Source organism: Prinia subflava, chromosome 3 (genome assembly GCF_021018805.1).
Source record: "Prinia subflava isolate CZ2003 ecotype Zambia chromosome 3, Cam_Psub_1.2, whole genome shotgun sequence".
Lineage (NCBI taxonomy): Eukaryota > Metazoa > Chordata > Aves > Passeriformes > Cisticolidae > Prinia > Prinia subflava.
In genome coordinates, this window is record NC_086249.1 from 35,283,582 (window position 1) to 35,309,817 (window position 26,236).

Sequence of the window (26,236 nt, forward strand, 5' to 3'; positions counted from 1 at the left end):
ACTATCAGCTGGCTACCCACTGGTCTGTGTAAACTTGACAGGGGTCAGAGTTATACTCCATGAGCACAAATAATCTGGTTTATACTTGACAAATATCACTGTTAAAATTATCCAACACATTTCTTAGCAGCCTCACCCAAAGGCCTCAGAGTGTGGACATCACACACACAAAATACAGCCACCCCAAGTGTCAGTGAAGTGATGCTAAACACTGGAGCATGAGGAGTTTTCCTTAATCTGAGCTAAGTGTTTGTGGGCTTCAGAATGACAATCTTCCAAAGCAGCAAGCTTATTCAAGGACAAAAAACCAAAAAAGAAATGGGAGAAAAATACGGGTTTACCTACCTTTACGAAGCAGGACTTCAGGAGCAATGTAATTAGGGGTTCCAACTAATGAGTGGGCCAGACATCTCTGGTGCTGCTTCTTAGCTCTTTGTTCCAATGTCTTCAGCCTATCTCCACATCGACAGTTGGACACATCATCCCAAAGATCACTGGGCTCCATGCTGTCTTGTCTGATATGGCTCCCTTTCAAATGGGAGAGAAAGTTCACATGCATAATCATCAAACTTGGCACACGAAGAGAGAAGTATTTACCCAGATCCAGAGCCATCTCTGACTCTCAGTGAAGAGAGTTTAAACTTTAAACCCAAGGTATTTTTTATGCCCTCCCATTCACAACTTTTTTTTCATACAAAATGTCCAACAAAATGTCTCTGCCTCAGCACAAGGAAGTATAGTTCCACATGGACGACACAGAACTATGGAGTATACTTAAGTTAGCGACACCAATTGTTTATGACCTTTTTGCCCACAGACACCAGTACTCAACAGCACACACAGGAGGCACATGGACTACTACAAATCTGTGATTAAACCATTCTGCCACCAAAAGAGACCCTTCAAACAAGTATAAACTGAAAAACTGCTGCTGCTGCAGTGGACAGCCACATTACTGACAGGGTTTTGAACAGTATTGGAAACAAAAGAACTGGAAACAAGCTAATTAAGTGAGTCAGAGAGAGACAGACACATTACATTGCCATTGACTGTTTGTCCAGTTTCCTGATCTCGTGTTTCTGCCAAAAGTAGGTGCTTGTTTCAAAACAAGTAATATAATACCATCCTAGAAAAAGGGTAAAAATATTACCTTTCTGATAGTATTTTGAATTGTGAGTCCACCTGAATCCAGTACACAGTCCAAAGTCAGTCAGTTTGATATGCCCATCGAGGTCTATCAGAATGTTATCAGGCTTGATGTCTCGATGAATAAATCCCATTTTGTGCACACTCTCTATGGCCAACGTGAGCTCTGCGATATAAAATCTAGCCAGACGCTCTGGGAAGACCTCCATCCGAATCAGCAGGCTCATCATATCCCCACCGGGGATGTAGTCCATCACAAAGTACAGATTGTCTTTGTCTTGGAAGGAATAATAGAGTTTAACCACCCACTCGTTGTCTGCCTCAGCGAGTATGTCCCTCTCTGCTTTGACGTGAGCCACCTGATTCCGGTTGAGCACATCTTTCTTTCGCAGAGTCTTCATGGCATACAGGGCATGTGTGTCCACTTTGCAGGCCAGGCACACTTCTCCAAATGCACCAATACCCAGGGTCTTGATTTTCACAAACATAGATTTGTCCATTTTGGCCCTTTTAAGTCTGTTGTAGTTGGACTCCTTCTGGTAGAGAATTTTCCTCATTTGTTCCTGTTCTGCTTCACAGAGGCCTGCCTTTACAAAGGAAAGCAAACCACAAGAGCTAGTACTGTTATATTCATAGCAAGAGAAAAATAAATGAGCATTCCCAAAACATATTCCTTAGAAAAATTAACCAAGAACCAGAAAGGATGTATTCATGAGGGATATACTCTCTTGTCTGTCAGTTGAAGTATTTCTGGAAAAAGGGCAAACTCACTGTGCCCAAACTTGTTGCCTGAATTTGCAATATCTGAGATTGGTATGCCTGTCTCTTTTGGCTGCACAAGAAGGCATGGGGCAATATTGTCAGAGAGGAGAATACCACATAACAAACCTGACCATGGGATTTGGTTTACAACTTTCAAATGTGCACTTTGCCACTGCACTCCACTATATGTATTTGCACTTAAGCCCAGCTTAATTTAAACTGAAACTTAAACCTATGTGCAGCAGTTCACTTTGCTCATGAATGGCTCCCCAGTGAACTCACATTAACAGTTACTACCTGTTTGTTTGGTTTTGTGTTGTAATTAAGAGGTTGGTTTGACCTACACATTCCCAAGTGCCTTGGAACCCTCTTCAGAATATGCATTTCTTCCTCTGCCATGTACAGCCTCCACTCTCAAGGGTTTCAGATCTCCTGAACACTTGTACTATAAACTTGTCTTTTTCCCCTCCCAAAATATGTACATAAAATCCTCAGGTCTGGTCTCTCCTCACCCACTGCAGCCCAAACCCTGGTGCTATTTCCCTCCTAAATGTATTATTTTCCCTCTGCACCCAAGCTGTAGAACAGCTGTCTTGTCCACCTCCTGTCTCCTGAGAGCCTCCCAGGAACTGCAAGTAACATTACACAGGGCTGTGGGGAGAAACCTCCTGGAAAAGAGAGAAGCAGCAGGATCCAATCAGATTTTTCTCACCTTTCAAGACAGAGCCTGCAGAGTGCCAACTCTGCCAACTTCAGTGTCTGGCCCTCTGCTGAGAGCCACTGGTGGCCTCTACCAGCAGAAACCCCTAGGCTGATCCCCAGGCTCCTCTGACAACACACTTCCTGCAGCATGTTCTTTTCTTTTTGCACATCCCAGTTCCAAAATCCTGAATTAATTGGCATCAACTGATCTACTTTTGAGAGAAAGATCAGTGCCTGGTGAGGAGGGGCCATTGGGAGGGTGGAAGGGGCTGAAGCAGCCTCCTGATCAGCAGGCTGGAAACTCAAGCATACACCCACAGGGCTGCTGCTTAGGCTGACTTAATTTCACATCTGTAGTCTAGGTATCTAAAGATGAATGTGGGCAGCCAGACTATGCAATGAGATCCCCACGGTATAAAAATTATATCTGTATGAATAAAGGATGGGGGAAGTCTACAAAAACTTGCAGAAGAGGTAGGATGAAGTTTCAGACTGAAGGAAACAGCCAAATCAAAACCAGGAATACTGTTTTTGAAATGAAAGATAAAATACATCAATCCATAATAAAGGAAATATTCATTCTTTAGGGTAAAATAATGAATGTGCTCTGTTCTTGCTAATTTTAGAATAATGCAATATTAAAACAGCCAAAAATCTCCTGCATGTGTATTTTCAATCAGTGATAAGGTTTCTAGGGGAAGGAGTTGTTTTTGTTTATACCTGAATTATCTCTGAATGAGGGAAAGCTGAAGAGTCAGAAGATAAGAACTAGCATAATTAGATGCTGTTATACCTCTCTAGAGATCATCCCCTATCTCAGTCTCAGGAAAATATTCACTGAACTCAAGCAACACAATACAACCTGTACTTGCAGTGAGGACAAACTATTAACTGTCAGTAAAATGACAACACTTCAAGAGATTTTCCAAGAATATTCTTTTAATTCTAACCTCAACAAACAAACTCCTGAGTTTTCTGGTGCAATGTGAGCATCGAATCAATTGACTCTGGAAACTGACTGTGCTAGGGAAGATTGGGTAGTTAATTATTACCCATTATGTGTTAATAACAGATTTCCTTAGAGCTTATCCTTCAATGTAACAGTAGGCTAGTCATCTTCCAGTCATGCCTGGGAAGAAAAAAAACCCTTTTCCTCTTCCACGAGTAAAAATTAAAAACACAACTGCCAGACCAACCATCAGAGCTTGGCAGCTTTGTTTTAAGCAGCACTATTAGAGAGTCAGCTTGGATTCAAGAGCTGCAGTTAGGCATGAAAGAAGTTCTGTCTCCCAAAATGCATCTCCCCGAGACCTGCCTCTAGAACAAGTTCTGGCAATGGTCCTGAAATCAGTTAAAAATGGTCCAATATGGTCACTTGCACAACATTATTACTTCATGTGTTCAACAGACAACTTTCAGTCATGTATTACACAGTCATCTGAAAATATGGCACAGTAACTGCCAAGCTGAACCATGGCTTCAGTGAATGAGCAGCAAACACGGAACAGCAAGGAAGAGCTAGAGCAAAGAGTTTTGCAAGAGCTGTCAAAGTATTGCCTAAATTATCTCAGCCTCAAGCCTGCCTTCTAAGTTCTTACCTATAATATGGGGGGGGTGGGGGTTGCTTCATTTTATTTTTCTGGTATGAAGAAATATCATTTCACATCTCAGGCTTTTCAAACAGCCTCCCAGATCTGCATCCACATTTCTAAGTGGATACAGTCTGGTATAGGGAGGTGTCTGATACCTACTACTGCAGTGGATTCTGCCTTTACAATTTTTTTTACAAATTAAAAATAGCAATAATCAATTTGACCCTATTAGATGTTATTATAATAAAACAAGAATTACTTTTGCCATTTCTTGCTCCAGTTGTAACCTTCTGTTAATTTTCTGCTGGTAGGTCTTTATGACGTTCTCTACATGCTGCTCCATGTAGAACTTGAAGGCAAAAGGTGAGTAGCTCTTTATTCGGGATTCTCGCTTTTCCTCATCTTTGCCATTTTTTCGCACAGGCACTGGAGATGTCTGAATCTGCTTTTTGTCTTTGTTTGGTTTTTCAGCTTTAGTGTTCTTGCTGCTTTTATCATTTCGCTCACCGCTCTCTTCAGCCTTGTTGCTTGTTGAACTGGGGACCACACGCAGAGTCTGCTCCACGCCCATGCACAAGGAGTTGATATCAAACTGCTCAGAGGTGCCAGGAAGTAACAGATGCTTGGGATAGGGCGGGGGTGGACACCGCAGGTCCTGGTTACCATAATCCACATCCAGCTGATAGGCATTAGCTGCTCCAGGCGGTGGCACGTGCTGCTCCATGATCTCCAAGCCATCCACAGCCGGTGCCTGTGCAGGCAACCACCCAGGATGGGAAGGTCCCACTGCAGTCTGAGGCTCTGGTCTCATCACTCGCATGCTCTTCACTGGCTGGAGGATATGAGCAGACGTGACTGCCGTGATTGTGTTTGGAGATGTAATGGAAGGATCGGGTTTTCCTGGAGGAACCTGTCTCATAGACACTGTCACTTGTGGCTGTTGCTGGTGGTTGTTGAAGGAGTTTGTTCTGCTGGGCACAGTGGCATCAGGTCTGAAGGACACATGTTGCCGTGGAGATGTTTCTATTCCGGGGTTTTGTAAGGAATCTCTGCGTGATGGTGTTGCTGCCTGCCACTGCTGAACTTGGGGATTACTCATGTCATAGAGGTCCATATTTAGGCTATTTCTAGACGGAGTTAATAGATTTTGTGGTGGACTGTCTGAAAAATCGTTAGCAAAGGCTGGACCTCTGGATATCACATGCATTTGATGAGAAGAAGGACTTGTCTGTTTGTGGTGAGAATGTGAGATATACAGGCTTGCTGGTGCCTGCTGAAATGCATGACCAGTACTGTTCTGAACAACTGCCCCTTTATTCGGGAGATTGGCATATCCCCCTTCCTGCTGCATCTTGTTTTGGAAGGAAGGACTCCGCTGAACACCATAGCCCATAGGTTCCCCCTGCACCATCATGTGCTGCCTGCTGTAATGCTGGCTGTTGCAGCCGTGGGACGCCTGCAGCTGCAAGGCCTGACTGCTGTGATTAGCCACTGGATAATTAATCACAGAAGCCTCCATATTTGCAGGGTAGGCTTTCTGCTGATGGCTCGTCGGTGTGCTGTGAGTGCCTACTCCAGAGGGTCGCTGTACAGGAGCAGTCATAGCTGAAGACTGAGAAGTAGAGATTAAATAGTCCATGTATGGCCTTGGAACCTCAGTAAGCATATTTGCACCTTCTACTCCAAAGCCTGTCCCTTCATAGGCTGCATTACTGATCTGATGGTAGGACGGAAAAGATTCATTTGATCCTTCAAAGCTTGGCCTGCGGGTTACGTTATTTGGCACAATACCCTTTCCTTTATAAAAAGAATGCAGAAGAATGTTAGGAAACAATTCAGGTGAACCAATTACTCTGTATTTCTCATGCATCTATACATACATACACACACACATGCACACTGCTCAGGGAGTATGTGTTATAAAAACACCTTTAAAAATCTAAATTAAGCACTCTGAACACTTAAAGTTGTAGGTGCCAAGTATTCCTACTGATAACAAGCTACTGGCTCACAATACTGCTCATGCCAGGAACCATCAGGGAGGCCAATCAAATCATGAAAATAGAAGCACAAATTCCCTAACTATGAACTCATCAGACTACTCTACAGTCTGCTTCTTGAAACTGGACCAGTATTAGCAGTCATTGCTCTCAGACAGGAGGAAGCCACAGAGCAGAGTGTTAAGTACAACAATGGGAGGAAAAAAGCCCCTGGAAGGACTTTCTATACAACTTAAAGTCAGCATTGCTTTATAAACTACTTTATAAACTAGTAGGCCACCACATAGTCCATCTTCTGCACAGTGAGCCACCTGCTCACACTGGTTTCCTGTTTACATCTCTCTCTTCCATCATTCTCAAAAATCCCTCTTTCCTTCTTCACCTAAAGTCATCACACAGTTTGTTCTGTATTCCTTCCAATGTGTTGGACACAGAGTACCCCCTCATACTACATCTTTCATCTGCTGAGAAGAAAAATCTTTCAGGGTGTCAACATAATTATCTTAGCTTGAAGAATGTGCAGAGACAAGATAGCAGCATTCCTACAGTAGAAGTGTTAACAGCACTTTTCATCAGTTCTTTGATCTGATGACAAATTGCAGGTGTATAAAGCACTGGCTGGGCTAAAAAGACAAGGGGAGATTGTGCTGTTATGTTTTTGTTCCCCCTCTGGTTCTTTAGCTCTCACAAATCACAAGACTTGGCCCATTTATGCCTAAACCATTTCCTTTTAAAATCCTGACTTCACAAAGCCTGTAAGAATAATCATACTGAACGAACAGGCTTGAACAGTGGATAACAAGCTTTTTGCAGTACAGCACGTCCCAGCTGGGCCAGAAGCAGCACACCTGAGCACAGCTGCTGACTCCCCACCTTGACACACACACCCTGCTGCCTACAGACACACAGGGATGTGCAGGGTATTAAGACAGGTTTATGCACACTGAAGGTGTGCACCACACTAAATGACACCATAAAAAATGCAGTGCTTTGAAATGGAATCAGGTTGGACAAATATCAGAGATCCTTAAAGTGAAATAAATCTATGATTGGCAGCTCTTTCTCCTGTGATAGCACAAGGCCAGCATTACTGAGGCTGTTCTTACAATAACACCCCTAACAGCTCATCTCCTGGGATACAGTGAGATGCACTGATAAGGCTGTGGCAATCCCAAACACCCTAAGAAGTGGTTACTCTGGCCTGGAAGTGGGAGACAGCCATAAGACCCATTTGTCATCTCTGTCAGCAGGATTCATGCTGAGCCTTGGGGCAAGCTGACTTTGCTTTCTCTTATCGGAGGCCACAAAACAAAATAGCAGCAATAACTGTCCTTCTTTGGGACACATAATTCAGCTGTGCAAATAATCTTGATGTCATGAGAGATACAATGTCCACCTCCTAGACTGGTATACCAGTAATTCTGTTGTGGTCCAATGGGGGAATATTTGGATTTGAACAACAGATTTCTGTTTAGGAAGGTGGACTATGAATGTGTACAGAGACAACTCCTTGGAAGTAGGTGAGCTGTATTAAGGTTCCAGCCCAGCTGGCCTTGCAAGGCCAGGTTCTCTTCACTGTCTCCTGCAAGACTGCTATGGAACACTACTGTCCAACACTTCTCCCCACTGATAATCCTACTTTAAAAACTAGCTTTTTTGCAAGAAAGAACACAATTAAAACAAACAAACAAAAAGTCATGCTCACCTGGTGAGGTTTGCTTAATTACGCGCACTATCTGTTCATTTCTAGGATCCAAGTAGCTCATCTTACTGATGTACTCCAGGGCTGCCTCAATACTTCTGCTCCCTGTCTGCTTCAGCGCTCGGACAGCCATCTCCTGTACGAAGCAAACAGGAATTGAATCACCTTGTGACAAGAACAAGCACTGGACTGCAAGCTGGAAAGCAGTCAGTGTTCTTACATTAATAGGAACATTTTAAACACCAGATCACAGCTGCCTGGAGCCAAATGGACTCGTATTTTGAAAGCATTTGCATGTCTTACACAACTCAAAAACTATAAGAAAATAACAAAACACACAACCTACCCAGAATTTGGCAATTAAAGAAGCCTCAAATTAAAATATGTACTTTGAGAGCCCTTAGAATGATTTTTGAATCAGGTGTGGGAAAGGCAGCATAGTTTCACACTGGATGAAATGAAATGAAAATTTTGCTGTATTTGAGAGCATGTCTCTTAGTCACACCTGAACACAGTAAAAACTTTATCCTTTCACAAATACCACAAAGAAGCTAATTAGGCAGGGGTGATTTCTGCTCACTAGAGTCAATAGGGAAGAGAAACTGCTGTTTTCAGTGCAGCTGGGGACATCATCCACTATTTGTTTGGAAAATGACTGGGCATCCCAAACTGAAAACTACACTGTCAGTCTTTTTAGCTGTATTTTATTGGGCACGTGTCCATCACTGAGAAGTTAACATGGGTGCCAGACACACAGCCTGAAAACTAAAACTGGGGTAAATGTGAATGTTCCAGCTAAATTTCAAACACAACCACAGTTAACAACCACTGCTCTACAGCTCCTTGCACTTTGTCCATACTTTTACTTATAGCTCAGGTATATTAAACACCTTTCAATGACTCTAGCACCACATGGTCGCAAAGCAAAATTCCTTCTGAGGCTGCATGGTCTTTTCTGAAATGATGGAGAAACTGAAATACAGAGCTTTAATGTTGAATTTAACTCACAGAACATCACCCATCAAAAAGTTGGATACCTACTCAAAAGTAGTTGCTGAAGACCTTTCTATAATCACCTCCAAAAGGTAATTCAAAAAATAGATATGAGGAAATAAACCTTAGTGACGCATGATTAGAGAACTAACTTGAACTGAACTCCCAGCTCCTAGATGCCTGAAGCTGAATGAAATGAATGTCACCACCAAGGATTTGCCTGCAAATGTCAGTATCCTATTCTCTTGCCACTTTACTGCTGTTTTAGGGGAATTCTGTCGTCACAACCTGCCCAGCAAGCGCTGAATCAGACGGAGGTTGTGCCTCCCTGGCCCGGCTGCCCGGTTGCAGATGTGGCAGCTGGGCTGGCACTGGTGCATGGCTCCCCGCGGGTCGGTTCTGGACCCTGGCTGCCAGTCGGGAGCTCCAGCTGGAGCCAAGGGAGCTTCGCTGCTCTGGACGCCAAGTGCACGTCAAATACCCGCTAATGGTTTACTTAGCAAGGGGGGCCATCTCAGATGACACCAATTCACACTCAGCACAGAGCCACGTGCTGGCACTTGGCATCTTGTTTTGCTTAACTCAGACCCCTCCTACTGCCCCAAAATGGCAGCAGTTTCTTCATTAGTCAGAGGTTCTGCTTGTGGAATAGCTATGGCAAGCCGAATATTTTTTATACAATTTATGACTCATAATTCGTAGAAAGGCAGTAGTTGGTTTTACATTTCCTATAGCTGAAATACTTCACTGGCATCAACACTTTACTACGAGCAATTTTAAATCAACAGAAAAATATTATGTATGAAGGAAGGAATTTCCCACAATGTTTCTTCCTCTTTACTTTTTTCTTCTTGTGGATATATTTCTAAAGTACTAGCAAATTCACATCCTAATGCTCACTATTCTCATCATCCAGGGACTCTAGGCTTTACAGCCCTGTTCCACACAGCTGCTAACATACTCTGTCCATTTACAGCAGTTGGATCTAGCCTTAGGCCTCAAGTCTTAGTTTCCTAAATTAAACGTTTTCTATAAGCATAGTTGAGCTGGTTTGGATGTTGGATTACAATTGTATTAATGATTTATAAAACAGTCCACATGGTCCATTCCTCCCTCTCTGATCTGTGCTGGCTGTACACAATTCAAAGGGGTTAAAAAAGGAGAAATTTTTATCACCAGCACAGTGATATAATCTCTGAAAGCACACTGCAACTTTCTCCTTGTTGCCATAGCCTGTGTCTGAAAAGCAGAGTGAAAATGACACTGGCCTTCCTGAAGCTGCATGTTCTACCTTCAGCACCGTTTAGGGGATTCACATTTAAACTCCAGTGGGAACAATGTGAGGGAACAGGCACAATACATTCCACTGTGCACAGCTGGATAATCTATGAGGCCAGCAAGAGCTTGGCACCAGCAGGTGTGTCAGTGGCAATCTCACCCATGCAAGCCCCCAGTGCAACAGCAGCCCTGTGCTCCAGCTCCCACCCTCCAAAGGGTGTCCTCATCACACACCCTGTTTGCTCAGCATTTACATTTCTGCTGGAAAAAGGGAACTAAGTTTTTCTGTGGCTCAAAAAACACCTGTGATCCTCCTGCACAGCATCCCACAGCTCGGGCCCTTTACCCTGTAACTCTTGAGACACCAATATCCCCAGTTTCTGACTCTAACACACAAAACCTTCACACCATATCCAAGCAAATGGAGAATGACCAAAAGAAAACAAAATCTAAAAATCCGCATACAAAAGGAAAAAGGTTTTCCTCAGAGGCAGATCACATACAATCACAATTCTCCACCCAGGAGACAAATCCCTCTGGAGGTATGGGAGAGTGGAGGGCAACAAGAAGCTCCAGCAGTGTTGCAGCTGCCCTTTGTTCTCCTTTGCATCATTTTCCCTATTGCCACTGTCCATGCCCACAGCTCTCTTCTCTCTGGCAGTCACCTGAAAAGAGCTCCCTTACTTCCAGCACCTTTTCCTTAGGGACAGAAGACACGCTGATGTGGGGCTGAGGATCACAGAGAGTGTGCTGTGCCTGAGGTGCTGCTGGCTCCCAGGCACGGTGGCCTTCTCCTTCCTATGGGCAATGAAAGGATGGGCTCTGCCGAGCAAGGCAGCGTGGCTGGCAGCAAGGGGCTGGCCTCCAGGAGCCTGCTGAAGGGGAAGGTGGCTCCCTGGGGAGCTGGGGCTGGGGCCTGGGCTGCATTTGCCAGAAATCAATATAAGGACTGTTTTGAAGTTGAGGTAGAAGGGCAGAAGATGGATTAAACAATTACACTCGTTGGAGAGCAGAAGCTTAAGTGAGATGGAGAGTATTTGTGAGAAGCAGCAGAATGGCTCAAAAAGGAGGGAAATCAATGCCGAAATCTTGCAAATCAATACACAGGCAGTAGAAGGGTTGAGGAAATGAGGACAGACACTGGGCAAGGATAAAAGTGCCGAGCTACAGTGACACGGATGGAGCTGCCTTGATTTTACACCACTCAAAGGTAGGTACGCTTTAGAAAGAGAAGGAGAAAAAAGGAACCAGAAATGAGCCAAGAGAAAAAAAGCCACTTGGAGCTGTAGCCAACGCCGAAACACTCAAGTAGGCACAGGATCAAATCCAGCTCCCACTGAGGTCAACAAAGATTTCCATTAACTGCAAGGTACACTGCGTCGGGCCCTCTGCCTTGGATTGTTTCCTTTTCACGAGGCCAAGCGCTGTCAGCCGCAGTATGGGTTGAGGAACTTGGCTGCTGGCTCTGCTCTGCTGCCCCACAGCAGCTTCCAGGCCCACGGAGAAACACCGGCCACTGGCACCGTGTACAGAAACCACAGAGAACAGAGCGCTCCCAGCCCCAAACCATTCTCTGTATTCCCTTCAGAGGATTCAAACGTCTCTCTGTGCAGGGCTTCTATGCACCTTCTTGCTTCCAGACATCACTAAGTATTGATGAAAAAATCAACCAGAAAAAGTAAAGGTGAAGAGCTACAGGGGGGAAAGTGTGCATTTACAATTAACTCTAACAATGCTGTAATTAATCTAACAGCTGCAATATTAAAATGAGGTTTCAGTGGTCAGCTATGGCTCTGGACAGATCTGATGGAAAACCAAAGTCAGGCCATGAACCACAAAACAGACTGAGGAAACTGCAGGATCCCAAATTTGTGGATTCAAATACAAAAATGGGGAGGGTGGAGTTTCCCAGCTAATTCCTACAGTGGGCTACCTTAACCCAACTGCTGCATGGTCCACATGCTCTCTGTTCTTTCCCAGTCTTGCACTGGTAGATGGTGGCTATCCAACAGGTTTCAAGATTTTGCTGTAAGGAAGGCCACCTTTGAGCTCAGATGCTCAACAGGAAAAATCTTTGTTTGATGGTAAACAGATATTTGCATGTGTGCATATAAAGACTTCATCTCACTCTGTGCTCTGCAGGCAGTGTGAAAGGCTTTCCCCATTTTACCCTCCCGCCTGGCTGCACTCCACCAGCATTGGCAGAGGTTTGCGTTCTTGCTGTACTACAGGGTTGTCCAGCAACATTTTTCATTCAGAAAGCTCCTCGTTGCCAAGATGTATTTATCATCCAAGTGAAGATTGCACAAGAGGTTACAATAAGTAAGACTTTTTCCCAAGAACATTGTGTCTGAAGGAAACAATAGGTCCTCCAAAATTTGGCAAGGGTAATTAATTGCTAACAACAACAAAAATTAATTACTTGCTTTCCATTCACTAAGAAGGATGGGTGACAGATGCAGGAAACAGATACAGGTTCCCTGCAGAAGGGAAAAAAATAAAGCTCATGCCAAAAGACATGATCCAGCATTGATTACAAACCTTTCTGCGATAGCCCCCCATTGCAGGATTTTTCATTCATGATTTTCAGCATGGAAAACCCAAGCAGTTCAGGAAACAATGTGTACAATGTACTCTATCAGAACTGCTGCAGCCCCACAGAACAGAGAAACCTATTTTGCAATTTTCTCTCTCCGTAATTATTCTCTAGTTGGACACTTCATCCAATTTTACACTCTACTTTTGTTTTGCCTGTTTTCAGGTTGCTAAGATCAGGAACTAAATTTTGCACATAAATCCCCATGCCTACCATAACCTTGATTAAAATATTCTAGCTACATAATTAAGATATTATCCTGAGTATCATCAGTGCTTTTCAGTTTTAGTGCATCAAAAATGCAGGAGCAAATTAGCAGAGGCATAAACCTACCGAGTGCTGCAGCACCACTTAGTCCATTCTGCAACCATGTGACCCATTCAGAACTAATGGACATCTACCCTATGATTAGCTAAGGGTTTTCTGCCCCCACTGCTCCTGTTACAAGCTCCTCCAAAGTTATCCTGCTTAGGCAGTAATAAACCTCTCTCTCAGCCTAAATGATGCAGGGTCACTTTATGGCCTCTGATTTTAGTCTTTTCACAGCAGTTCTGTTGTTACCTACACAGAGAGCCTCCTTCATTCCAAGAGATTCTCACAGCTTGGCCTCCATGGCTGAACTTGTTTTCTTTTGTTAAATGGGATTTTTGTTCCCTTTAGTGGTGTGGTAGCCCATCTCTGTAACAAGAAAGATCAGACTGGGACATGATTTTGGTAAGAGCTGCACACACCATTCTTGATGATGTGCCAACAGTGGTGGAAAAGTCAACCTTGTGGTAAAGTCACTCAGGGCTTTAATCTTGGCTTTTAGTCCTTGTTTACAGCATTTCTACCTTTAGTGCTCCTGAATTATTTTCCATTCTGCTACCACTCCAGCTCTGAAGGTCATCCATTCTTTTGGCTGGATGCTCTAGCTCTGCTTTGCACTGACTGTGCATCCCCACCTCACCTTGTCAGAGTGCTTCCTCCTGGTTTTTTTCCCCTCATACCAGGCTTACCAAGGGTTAAAGTATGCAGAGGAGACACACTGCAGTACATAAAACTGGGCAGACAGAAGAGGAATGTATACACACGATACAAGGTAAGACTCACTAAATTAAATCACATCAACATACAAAAAAAAAACTTGACTGTAAATTAGGAATGGGGAATTGCAGGTAAGGAACTACTTTAACCAGATGGTTTTTATATACATTTTCAAGGGATATTTGCACAACTAACAAAGGGAGTACGTGCGAAAAACAGAGAGAGGATTTTTAAAATGATACAATGCTCTGGTAAATGCCCTAGCAAAAGAAAAACAAGTAACAATAAATCTAATGTGACAGACATTGCTATGCCACTGCTCATTCTTTTTGCCTTCCAAGACTTTCAGTCTTTATTTAGCCAGTCACCTACAGAAGACTGATATATTTACTACTCTCTTTGTACAGCATTCAGTACAATGGGGTCCTGTTCTTGTTGTGTTTATGGCACCATGATAACTTATTATTAAAGTAAGGTAATTAAATCCAGGCCAAAATATGCAACTTGGAGTGCTAGGCAAAAAGATGTTGGAGGGCTGAAGTGTCAATTCTGCTGGGTCCCAGCTCAGAAACCCTTGTATCATGACCACCACAAGCCAACTCTGAAATAAATTACCTTAATCCTCAGAGCCAGAGAATGTGACACATTCCACAGATTCACAGAATCACTCAAGTTGCAAAAGACCTCCAAGATCATCAAATCCAACTTGTGACTGAACATCACCACGTCAACTAGACCCACAGATGGTGACTCTGCCACCTCCCTGGGCAGTTCACTCCAATGCTTAATCACCCTTTCTGTGAATAAATTCTTCCTCATGTCTAACTATATTCCTTCCATAGGAAGGAATTTGCTATTGCTACGGAAGGAATGAGACAAAATAAACCAAAAGTAACTAGATCAACTGGTTACTTTTTTCACATACAAACCCCATTTTTTAGTGAAGAAAGTGCTTTTAATATCTCTCGGTATTTAAAAAAAAATCTGGATGGTTAAAAATCAAACAAATGAATCAGACAGATGATAACAATATTTGAAATCTATCGCTTTAGTTTTTGTATTTTACTAGCCCTAGAGTGAATACAAAGTTCTTTCACAAGTATCACAGATGCTTCTCCTTAAGTTGATGACTAATCAAAGCTGTGTAAGTTCTTCCAAAAGAAGAAAAAAGTGCTATATAGATTTGACAGCAGGGTACTTATAAAGAAGAGCTACCACAACACCTTCATCAACTTATAAAGGCTAAGAGAGGAAAAAACCGGAGTTGACAACGGCGACTGGAAATACGACATAACTTCTTGTCAGATAACACAAAAGGCACCAGTTACATCAAAATACTTCATAACACTATGCAACTTATACTACCTAGCAGCATAGAACTTATTTTAATTTTTTCCTGGTATTTTTTGTTCTTTTAACTAAGCCTGTACAGTCCATTCCCTCACCATGGCTCATTGCAAGACACACTGTGTTTGGCCATGGGTGTTTCATGGCGGACACCTCCCATTTTACACTCCAGTCCTTCTGTTCCAAGCACTGTTCAAATATGGCTCTTCCCCTGAAAGGAGAGATATGAACTTCAGGCTAGAAGCCAATCCACAGTCCCAAAGTTAAGACATTTGGAAATAAAACAAGCGCGTCCACTCAACATATTTCCAAACAAATGCCTGTAAAATGAAGGAAGTATTTATAACAAGGCATCTCCAGACAAAGAGAGCATATGTAAACACCTCAAGAAGCTCTGATGAACTATTCAAGAGATGCAATCTGTTTAAAGAGAAAACGCACGTGCATTGCAATGTCCATTTTCAAATCCAATCAGAAAATTTCATCAGACAACTCGTGCTGATGTCCCAGACAGTGTGCATGCACTGACACACATACAGGTATTACATAATGTGTGCACATCTGTGTAGATTATTTCCTTTAAATTAATTTAATTTGAATTAATTTAATTTTAAAAGCAATATATAAAAATTAAGATGACTCTTATTTGTGTCACCAGTCAGATAAAACAAGTAATTTAATTATATTTACATATCCCTTTATTGCACCATGTCTGGAATCATATTGGGCACTCTGGAAAGGATTTGGAAAGGGGGAGGCCGGGGGGGAAGGGCTTTTGGAAAGGAGAAGGCTGAAGGAAGCTGGAAGAGGTCCTGCTCCAGGGCAACAAAGCTGCACTGAGCACAAAGCTCAAATGCTATGAAAGAACAGGCAAGGAAAGAGAGATCACAACATTAAGAACAATAATAAACTGAGTGAAAATAACTAAGAGCCACCACAAATGCCACTTTTCTTTTTTTCCTTTCTTTCAAGTAGTCTGGAAAGGAAAAACAGACCTGAGGTGCTCTCTTCCAGCCAGGACACAGGCATGAGAGAAAGGGGAGCAGGGTGCAGAGAGCTTTATCATGGATGCAACTTCATAGATAGACCTGAGGAGCAGTGACAAATAACCTGCTCTCCCTGTCCGCACCAGCCATGGAAAAACCACATCTGTGTCTGAAAAGGTGATGGCAGAAGCCTTATTTCCCCAGATATTTGGTGAAGGGAGTGATACTGTAAACATCCAAGATTCATGGTGATGTGCTGCCTACCTCAAAAGCTCTAATGTCCCTTTCTGAAGGCACCTGCTTGCTCCCCCAGCTTTTCAAAGAGCACACGCTCCTGGTTTAGCAATCCTACTTGGCCAACGGTAAAAGGCAATAGTAGTAGTTCCCCTTGTGGAAAATTCCCCTTCTGGAAAACACACTGCTTCAGATCTCACATCAGCAGAGAGCTGTAAGAAGCAAGCACAGTATTCCATTTTGTACACATGTAGTACTTGAGGACTATCTATATTCCAAAATTCACAGGGGTCAGGTTTACATTAATGACACAATAAAGGAGAAGGGAAAAATATACTTGTACATCTACAGTGCTCAAATTATCTCCTAACTGCACAAAATCCTTTCTACTGTGATGGCACTCCAAAGCCTTCTGCACTGTGCTGAGCCTACACAGACACAGGAGAAGAATCCTATTTTGAAAAGGATTTCTAATTTAAAACAGAAGAAACAATTGTATATACAGCCGTAACTGTTCCTCATTACTCTTTAAGTATGCTCATTGAAGAGCTATTTAAACTATTCAGAGTTCAAGTCTAAATGACCCATGTCGGGTCCATCAATAGACAGAAAGTTGGACAAATCTCTCCTAATCTTTCCTTAGCACTGCAGCAGAAGCAATATTATATGCTAATTCAGAAACCTTATAGTGAGGCACATCATGTCATAAGCAGCATTTACAAATTACTGCACTGGCAGGTTTACATTACAGAGCAGCATGGGAGAGCTTTGCTTACTTCGTGCGTGAGTGAATGCACATGCACACATGAGCAACTGTGTACTTAACTCCTTTTCAAAGATCCTATTTTACTTCCTTGAAGTCCTCTCATTTGGGTTACAGAAACAGGGAACTTCCCACCCTCTGGACACAGTCTGTAGCAGTTTCAGCCTGGGCTCCAGTTGGCTTCTGTCTGGCAGCCACTGTAGTGATCTTTGAAAAGCTGGGGGAGCAAGCAGGTGCATTCAAAAAGGGCTTCAGCCACATGGCTTGCATTAACCAGTGTGACTTAAGAGCTTCTCCTGCTCCCACAAGGCAAGCCACAGTACTATTCATCCACACCTTTGGTATTGCAAAGGTAAAGTAATATCCTACAACAGCTTTTGAATCCCGAGGAAAAGGAAACAGAGAGCAATTAGTAAACAAATTCAAGTATAAGCTCATGAGTTGTCTCAAACCAAGCACCACTATCATCCTCCTGTAATGTTCACTGAAACCCTCTTCCAGGTTCCTGTTCACGTTTTTTGATAACTAGAGGTGTGATCACACACATCATCCCCTTTTCATACCAAGCCCAACACTGGGCAAACTCTGGGCTTACAACTATAACTCCAAGAACAGGAGTTACCTATCTGGTACTCCAAAGCAAATCCTTTTTACATGGCACAGAAGTCCAAGCCAGTGTGGAGTATTTTACTAAGTCTCTCGATTTTACAGCATGTTACTCAAGTACTGAATGCCACACCTCCCATCTCCCTGATACAGCCTTTATAACTAGCGGGAACATATGCACAGGGCAAGAATCTTCAAATTCTTGGTTCAAAAAACCCATTTGGCTCGAAACTTTCCTCTGGACTGGCATGATTTACCTCCAGAAAGCAACGAGTCCAGAAACTCAATTTAGAGACAGAATTCAGCTTGAAAAGACAAGAACAGTAACACACACAGGAAGTGTTTTATTATCACTTTTTCATAAAGCCCATTGAAGTAATTAGCAGAGTAGGAAAGGTGCTGTGCATGTCACCACTGCAATCAGAAAGTCTTCCCAACCCAGGAGAATGGGGAGACTTCAGCCAGACTAATTCCTTCACTTTTGCCCTTGTCTGACTCAGCCTAATGAAACACGCAAATTCGGCCAACAGTATTAATTTGAGGGTATTAATAACACTGCAGGAACCAGCAAAGAGCCTATAGAAGTTCCTGGAAAAAAAAATCACACCAAGCTGACTTCAGGAGCTTATTGATTCGACTGGAATCTCACAAACTCTCAACACACACAGATCAGCAAAGAGCCTTGCTCAGAAGGGCATCTTCAAAGTTGAGGTAGGTTTGAGCCCAGCCTCGAGGGAAAGGTGCAGCACACAGCAGAACAACACTGTGGTTTCCAGAAAGGTGCTCCAGGACAGCTTCACTGCCAGTTGTGAGCCAGGATCCTCATGGATGAAATCCAGCCATGAATAAGAAATGAACCTCCCACCCAGCACTCTGGGAGTCCTAGTGAGGGTCCCTCCACTTATGGTGTGCAATCCTAAAACATAAAAACCAAAACCCCACCTATTCCTGATACTGTGCATCTTAAATCACTAAATACATTAAAAAAAGCAGCACCTTGCTGTGCAAAGGCCAGCTGTCATTTAAATCTACTCTTGGAACTGAGTTCTCTCGTATTCTTTCTCTTAGGTGAGATATTTTGTGGTATCACTGTTTATACTTATTAGCAACGAGGGCATATTTGCTGCAAGATCAGCAGGCCATCCATGCCCTCCTCTAGACCTTCTTTTCACATCTTGAACTGTGAGAATCACAGCCTGACCCCTTCCTGCTAGCACACGTATGTCCCTTTTTTCCTTTTTTTTTTCTTGGAGACAGCAGTTTCTTACTCTGTCAGGGCAAGTAAACCAAGCTGGATAGAATAACAGTTCAATGAAGGTTTCATGATGAGCTTATTCCTCTTCATTAGCAGCAAGTGATGCATTTGCTAATTTTATTGCTCACGCATTAGCAAAAAACGCATTTGGCTGGCATTATATTTACAATAATGCTACTTGTGTATCAAAGCACTTCTTTTCAGTGGCCACAGACACCAAGATGAGGGCTTCCCACTGCTCCTCCTTCTACTAAAAAGATACATATATATTGAGTTATGTAGAAAACAGGATTTTCACAAATATTCACAGACTTTACAAATTATTTCTTAGACAAATTGGATATGAGGAACTTATAAACTGGGTATTTAGATGCAGCAAGAAGAGTTATGAAGTTTGCTGTCCAGGAATAAAGCCCCAAAGTACAGAAAAGAATTGTAATTGTGTCAAAGACTGGAAGAGGTTTTTTGCGCTGCCAGAGACAGCTGTTACCCACAAAGTTACATGGTGCTGCAAATTTGCAGTGCCTTAGTACTGTTTATTGCTCTTCTCCATATTCAACTCTACAAAATGAATTTTGCACCTATTCCTGTTAACAGTGCCTCTGTCATTTTTACTGAGCTACCTACTTAAGGCTTTACAAATTTTCTTTTACTTCATAAGATTTCAATATTTTAAGAATGATATTCCTCTACCTGCCTTTTCTTGTAACATTATTTCAGTTTGTTCAGTTTTAAATCATTAGAACTTTGAAGTGTTGTTTTAAAATCTCCAAGGCAAGGAAAATTTAAGTGAAGACAGCCAAATTAAGCTGCCCATTCATATTCAAGGTCAAGTACTAACAATTTTTCAAATAAGGTTCCAGCATATTCCTGATATGGCCTTCAGAAGTTTACGAGAGTTTGGCTCCCCTAATTTTTCTTTGGAGACTACTTTAGAAGAACTTATAAAACCTCCAGGATATCTGGCTGGAATGCATTACCAGTGAACTGTTCTCTCCTTTGAGGATTTGTACCACAATGGGACCCTAACTGCCATCAAGCAGCAACGCAGAGTCTAAAATAAAGAATATATGTGAGAAATGCAGCTGTACTGTGAGACAAATGAAGGCTACTTTCTCTCTCAGCCTCCCAGTGGAACACAGCACACCTCACGTGACTGAAGGAACATCTGGGTTTTATCTTGAGATAAGATTCCTAATATTTTTCTGTAGAGACACACACAGAATGCAAGTGCTGGGCAAGGCAACTTGCTGTATTTAATGTTCAGAGTAGGAAGAGGCAAAACTTTTACATAAAATACTATTTTAAAATTTTTCTTGGCATTTTGAATTTTATGAGTTAATTGTAACGCTTTCTTTTTTCCCCCCCAAATTCTCATTCAAAAATATAAAAAGGCATTTGTTCAGCTTTTAACATTTTAAAATCAATATGCTCAAGCTTGTAATGTAATATACACTGCAGCACTAGGGATCTCGTTAGACATTTTCCAGAACTCTCCATGAAGCTCTTGACTAAGTTTCATTAACTCTATCAAATACATATATATAACTACAGCTCCAAAAGTAAGAACTGCTATACAGCACCGACTGGCATTTAATGATTTTCAAGCCTACAAAAATATCTCTTTGTACTAAATGCTTTATACGACTCAAAGTTACCACAGCTTTCTGCAGTTGCAAGATAAAACTCTCAAATCTACCATGCTAGAGGCAAAAAAAAAAAAAAAAAAAAGAAGAAAAAGAAAAAGAGAAAGAAAAAGAAAAAAAAAAAGCCTCAGCTGGATAAAATATCTTAAGGCCCAGCTTTTTACATGTAAAGCAGCCGCAGCAAAATTATTCACATTCTTAGCACATAGCTGACCAGGACAAGATTCCACAGAGAGGTAAACAATTCCCCCAAGAGAGCAGCTGCATCTTCTTCACATCGGGAGCTACCAGGGGGAGGGAGAAAAGCCCACTGAGGTCCCCAAAACTGATGAGAAGCATGAAGAAAAGACTACTTCTGCTCTGTGATAATGATTCACTGCTCCTTTACGGTGCTCCATGAGAATAGAGAAGTGTAGAAAGAAATTAACAAATAAATAAATGTAAAATAAATTGAAGCCAGTTAGTAACACATACTTTAATTAGTGTCCAAGAGGAACACTGTAAGCAGGAATCCAACTCCAGTTCAACACAGAGAGTAGGGGATAAATATTAGACAGTGCTGAGCAGAACTGAAAGCAACTGAAACAACTAAGTCACCCAGCTTTGCTTTCATTGTGTAATTACTTTCAAAAGTATACATGAAAGTCTAAAACCAGTTCTTTCTAGGTTTTTACATTATCTCTGAAACTGTCCTTTTCCAAATTTTTCTTTTCCCCTTAACAGTATCTTTACTCAGTTCACCTCAATGTTACTTCTGATGGCTACCACCCAAGTGACACACTTTAATAGTCAAGACACACAGTCCTGAAGAAGCATCTTTCTCACTCCACTCCACTTACATGCAAAAGCTGTGAGATGTATTTTAGGTTGTTGCAAGAAAATAAATCCTCTGGGAAGATTCTCCTCAATGCCATCCCCTTAACATTAGTATCATCTCACAAACCTGCCACGAGCCATCAATGAAATCAGCACCGCAATGTAGAAAACGACCACATTAATACTTTTAGCATTCATAACTTACTATTCATGTATCTGTTCCAGCTGCAAGTGTGTTGGCAGAGAACTATTTCTGTCTTGGCCCTGGCTGCCTGTCACTTCTCCCTGTGCCACAGGTATTGCCTGGTTCTCTCTTGCCTGACCACACTTGCCACCAGAGCCAGCTGGGTTAGCACAGACCTGTGATTCAGCTGTTGAAGCATTTTGCCCCAAGACAGGGTTAACTCCAGCAGCAGCTCAGCTGGGGCAGCAAGACCTCGGCGAGAGGAGGAGTAAGATAACACAGCATGGAGCAGATGGCTCTCTCTGGAGCACAGCTGGAAGGAGGAGAGCATGTGAGTGCAAGGCTGAGCTTTCTCGGCATTTCCTCTGATGGTGGTTGACAGCCAAGGCAGCTGCCACCACTCTCAACTTCTCTGCTGCCTTCTGTGCTTTCCCTCTGTTGTACCCCTCAATTGTGCTCATGTCCCTCCTATCATCCCCCAAAGTTTTTTTTTTTTTCCTGGATCACTTCTCTGATCAGCCACTGCTCAGCTCTACAAACACAGTGCTGGCACAGCTTGCGAGAATGAATTGTGAAGAAACAGGAGGGAAGACGGGCAACACTGGCAGCAACAACAAAAGCTGCTCTCCTGGAGCTCCAGCCAGCTCCAGCTCCAGCTCTACTTCCTTCACACCAGCCTACAAACTTCCCAGGTGAAGGGAATAATGCATGTGATCGCTCAGACTGTAAGGTTTTTCCTTTTTTTTTTTTTTTTTTGCCTCTGTGCTGCATTAGGATTTTAATTGCTGTATTTTGTATGTTGGTATCATACGAAGTTTAACAAGCTAATCCCTCCCTTACTTGTGCAGTTATCACCCAATATTTCAAGGCAAAACTAGGACATTTTTCAGCAATACAGTTGATCATTTAAAAAGATATAGCCAAGGGGAAACAGTCTTACATGACAGGCTATAAATCAACATGTTAGACGAGTAATTTGAAACCACAGGAGAAGTAAAAAAAAAAATCTCACTGTATCAAGCCAATAAAAACTCTGTAACACTCTAGAATATATTGGACTTATTCCACAACAACTATATTTCTTATGAAAAGACAGTATTTTGAACTCTAGAGAAGTCTGAACCTGATTAAACTGAAACAAAGGAGAGGGAGGAAAGCAGAGTGGAGGACATGATTCTACTCATCCTTCCTTCACAACTGAAGTCTGAGGAACCTTTGATAAGGTTCAAACAAATACACTCTCTTGAATTAGTCACTTAGTGTTGACACATTTGCTTAGTATTGACACATTTACTTAGTAGTTCCCAGTAATGCTGGCAGGGAATCAGTATTCCTCACCTCCCTCTTTCCAGCCTCTACTCAGACTTCTAGGAGACTCTTATTTTCCAAAGCTTTCAACCTGTATCATTTGATAGGAGAACTGCCAATTGTTTTTCACACTTCATTATTATTATTAAGTTCAGTACTTGGCCAGTATCATTTTGGTAAATGCTCACTGATGACACCAATCTGGGAGGAGTGGCCAATACCCCAGAGGTCTGTGGAGCCCTTCACAAGGACCTCAACAGGTTGGAGAGATGGGCAGAGAGGAACTGTCTGGAATTCAACAAAGGCAAATGCAGAGTTCTGGCAGAGGAACAGCCCCAGGCACCAGCACAGGCTGAGGGCTGACCTGCTGCAGAAGGACCTGAGGGTCCTGGGGGACAACAAGCTGTCCATGAGCCAGCAGTGCCCTCGTGGCCAAGAGGGCCACAGGGATCCTGGGGTGCATTAGGAAGAGCAGGGCCAGCAGGTCAAAGGAGGAGATCCTGCCCCTCTGATCTGCCCTGGAGGAACATCTGGAGTGCTGTGTCCAGGTCTGGGCTCCTCAGTACACGAAAGACACAGAGCTGCCAGAGGGGGTCCAGCAGAGGGTTATGAAGATGATTAAGGTGCCAGAGCATCTCTCCTGAGTAGAGACTGAGGGAGCTGGGCTGTTCAGCCTTGTGAAGAGAAAACAGAGGGGACCTCAACAACGTATACAAATATATAAAGGGAGGGTGTCAAGAGGATGGATCCAGGCTCTTCTCAGTGGTGCCAAGCAATAGAGGACAGCAGGCAGAAACTGATGCACAATAGCTCCACTTGAACTTAAGGAGGAACTACTTTACTGTACGGGTGACGGACCACTGGAACAGGGTGCCCAGAGAAGTTGTGGAGTCTCCCTCACTGGAGATATTCAAGAACCATCTAAACGTAAATCCTGTGCCACATGCTCTAGGATGGCCCTGCTTGAGCAGGGAAGTTGAGCCAGATGACCCACTGTGGTCACATCAAACCTGACCTGTTCTGTGGTTCGGTAATTCTTATAATCATCATTTTTACAGCCCATGCTCAGTTGCACAAATACTATTTGAAGACAGCAGTGTTTCTTCTAAGATCTTTAAGGGTGCAAAATATTAAGAAACAAAATGAGACAAGTGATCACTTTTCTTCCTTGAGTAACATATTCTTAAAATTGAGGCCTACAGCAAAACCACACTGAGCAATATTCTTCTTGAGTATTTCAGAAGCAGAATGAAAACTGGCCCGTGCTTTAATGGGGTAACATCTGTAGAAACAAACCCAACACTACATGGCATGGGAGGGAGAATTCATAGGACAGAGTTCCAGAAACTAAGACTCAACAAGGTGCAGCAGTGCACAGGTGAATGTCTTGATTTCTGCATGAAGTAAAGTTCGACAAAGCTGCCAAAGGTAAGGACATATGCCTGGTTAGGCAATAACACTTCAACTTCCTAAACTTGCCCTAAGAGAACTGGGTGGAGACAATCCTCCTACTGACTGCTAACCTGCCAGCATGTTGCCAAGCACTGCGAAACATGTCCCTGCATCCATACCACACTGCAGGTTCATGGGAAGATCTGTGTTTGTGTTCTCCAAGCATGCCAAGTACAAAACAAAGTTAAGCCTCCATGGTGATGATACATGGAGACAGTCCCCTGTGTTTTGATGATCAGGTTCATTCTACACTGAGAGTCATCTTGGAGTAGTTTCTACAGCTCCAGAGAAATGATCTTTCCTCACTTCCAGTTACTTGTGCTTCCAGCTGTGTGCATGTTGCCCTGGACAGTGCTATGAGATGCAGAAGCACAGATGCAGTGACTCCTGAACAGCAGTGTTGAAGCAGTGCTTCCAAGGCCAACATCTGCTTCCTGTAACAGGCATTGTAACTGTCTATTCCTCTTATCCAAGGCATCCATCAGCATTTAAAATTGTTGGCATTATGGTTAATTACTTTTAATCAAGCTCTCCAACGTCTGCCATCACCTTCAGAGACTAACCACAGAGGCCAATGGCAGGCAGGCTTAGAAGTATGTGCATACATATATATATACACACACATACAAAACTATGTGTGAAAACCTGAATTCAGGCATGTTTTTCCACAAATGAAATGCATAGGATTTATGTTTCAGAACATGCAATAGCTGAGATTGTTGGAACTATCCGAAGTACTGCCTTGCAAAAGAAAACAGTAATACAGCCGTAGTAGTTCCATATGCAGCCCATTACTTGAGTGACTATAATGATCCTTGTATATCAATTTTAATAGTCGGTTTTCAACTTGCAGCTTTTCTCTGCAAATGTTTAGAGCCAGGAAACTATAGCAGAAGTACCCTAAGCCCTAATAATCTGACAGCCTAAATTTTAAACAGGATGTATGTGCTAAAAGCCAAATGAGCTTTCCATGAGTATTACAATGCTTCCATCTAAGCAATTTCTCTGCCGAGTGACTTTGCAACCTGAAGTGTATGGACTGGGACATCTCACCAGCTGATTACTCATTTACTCCTGCCCTGAGCATTTAGCCATTTTTTCAGTACAACCTCAAGGCCTCGTCTTGTAGAATGTTAAATAAGCAGACAGTAATAACAACAGAGATCTCAATGCAAACAATAAAACCACTGAACGTCATGATCCTTTCATCTTTTTTGCATTGCAGCCTTCTTACGTCTCTACTCTAGAAAAATCAATCCAGCTTGATCAATCCAGTCTTGTGGGTAGAGAACTAATTTTTTACAATGATATTGCACCAAACAGCTTTACTCCAATGTCAGGGTGAAATGGTGACTTTTTATTTCATTATCACTGCAATGCAAACGTGAAATCCAAAGTGAACAGTAAAACTTTTGTTTAGCCATTTACACTGGTAACACCATCCACATCACCCCAAGGTTTCAGCAGTCTCTAACATGCAGGTCATAAACCAAAGATCTTGTTCTGCTAGGAAAGGTGTGATCATTTTTTTTTTAATAATGTCATTACAAATGCTTGGAAAATTCTGTGAACACTGACATAATTTAGAGAAGAAAGAGGGAAAATACCAGGTATGCTGCAAGTTACAGGAATATCTTGGCTGGTGATTATAACTGGTTATTCAGTCGTCCATGCAATCTGAAATCCAAGCTACCAATATTAAAGAAAATTGAACATACTTCCATTTAAAGTGAAAATCTGTGCCAAACCTTAAGTCTGAGTAAATGGACTTAGCATGTGTGTGTACTGGTGAAACAGGAGGACTCTTTTATTGCTCAAAATAGGCAGCAAAATTCTGGCCCG

The 26,236-nt window shown here is 42.5% G+C and overlaps 1 protein-coding gene across 1 annotated transcript in view; it reads right to left on the reverse strand.

Annotated features, from left to right (window-relative positions):
- The window catches only part of LATS2 (large tumor suppressor kinase 2), a 48,693-nt gene that overhangs the window by 4,353 nt on the left and 18,104 nt on the right, over positions 1–26,236 (reverse strand). Inside the window, exons 3-6 of the mRNA XM_063394656.1 lie at positions 7,908–8,040; positions 4,462–5,999; positions 1,151–1,733; positions 346–528 (exon numbers count right to left, since the gene is read on the reverse strand). Of these exons, the coding sequence (XP_063250726.1) occupies positions 346–528; positions 1,151–1,733; positions 4,462–5,999; positions 7,908–8,040 (2,437 nt within the window). The remainder of the gene's footprint in view (positions 1–345; positions 529–1,150; positions 1,734–4,461; positions 6,000–7,907; positions 8,041–26,236) is intronic.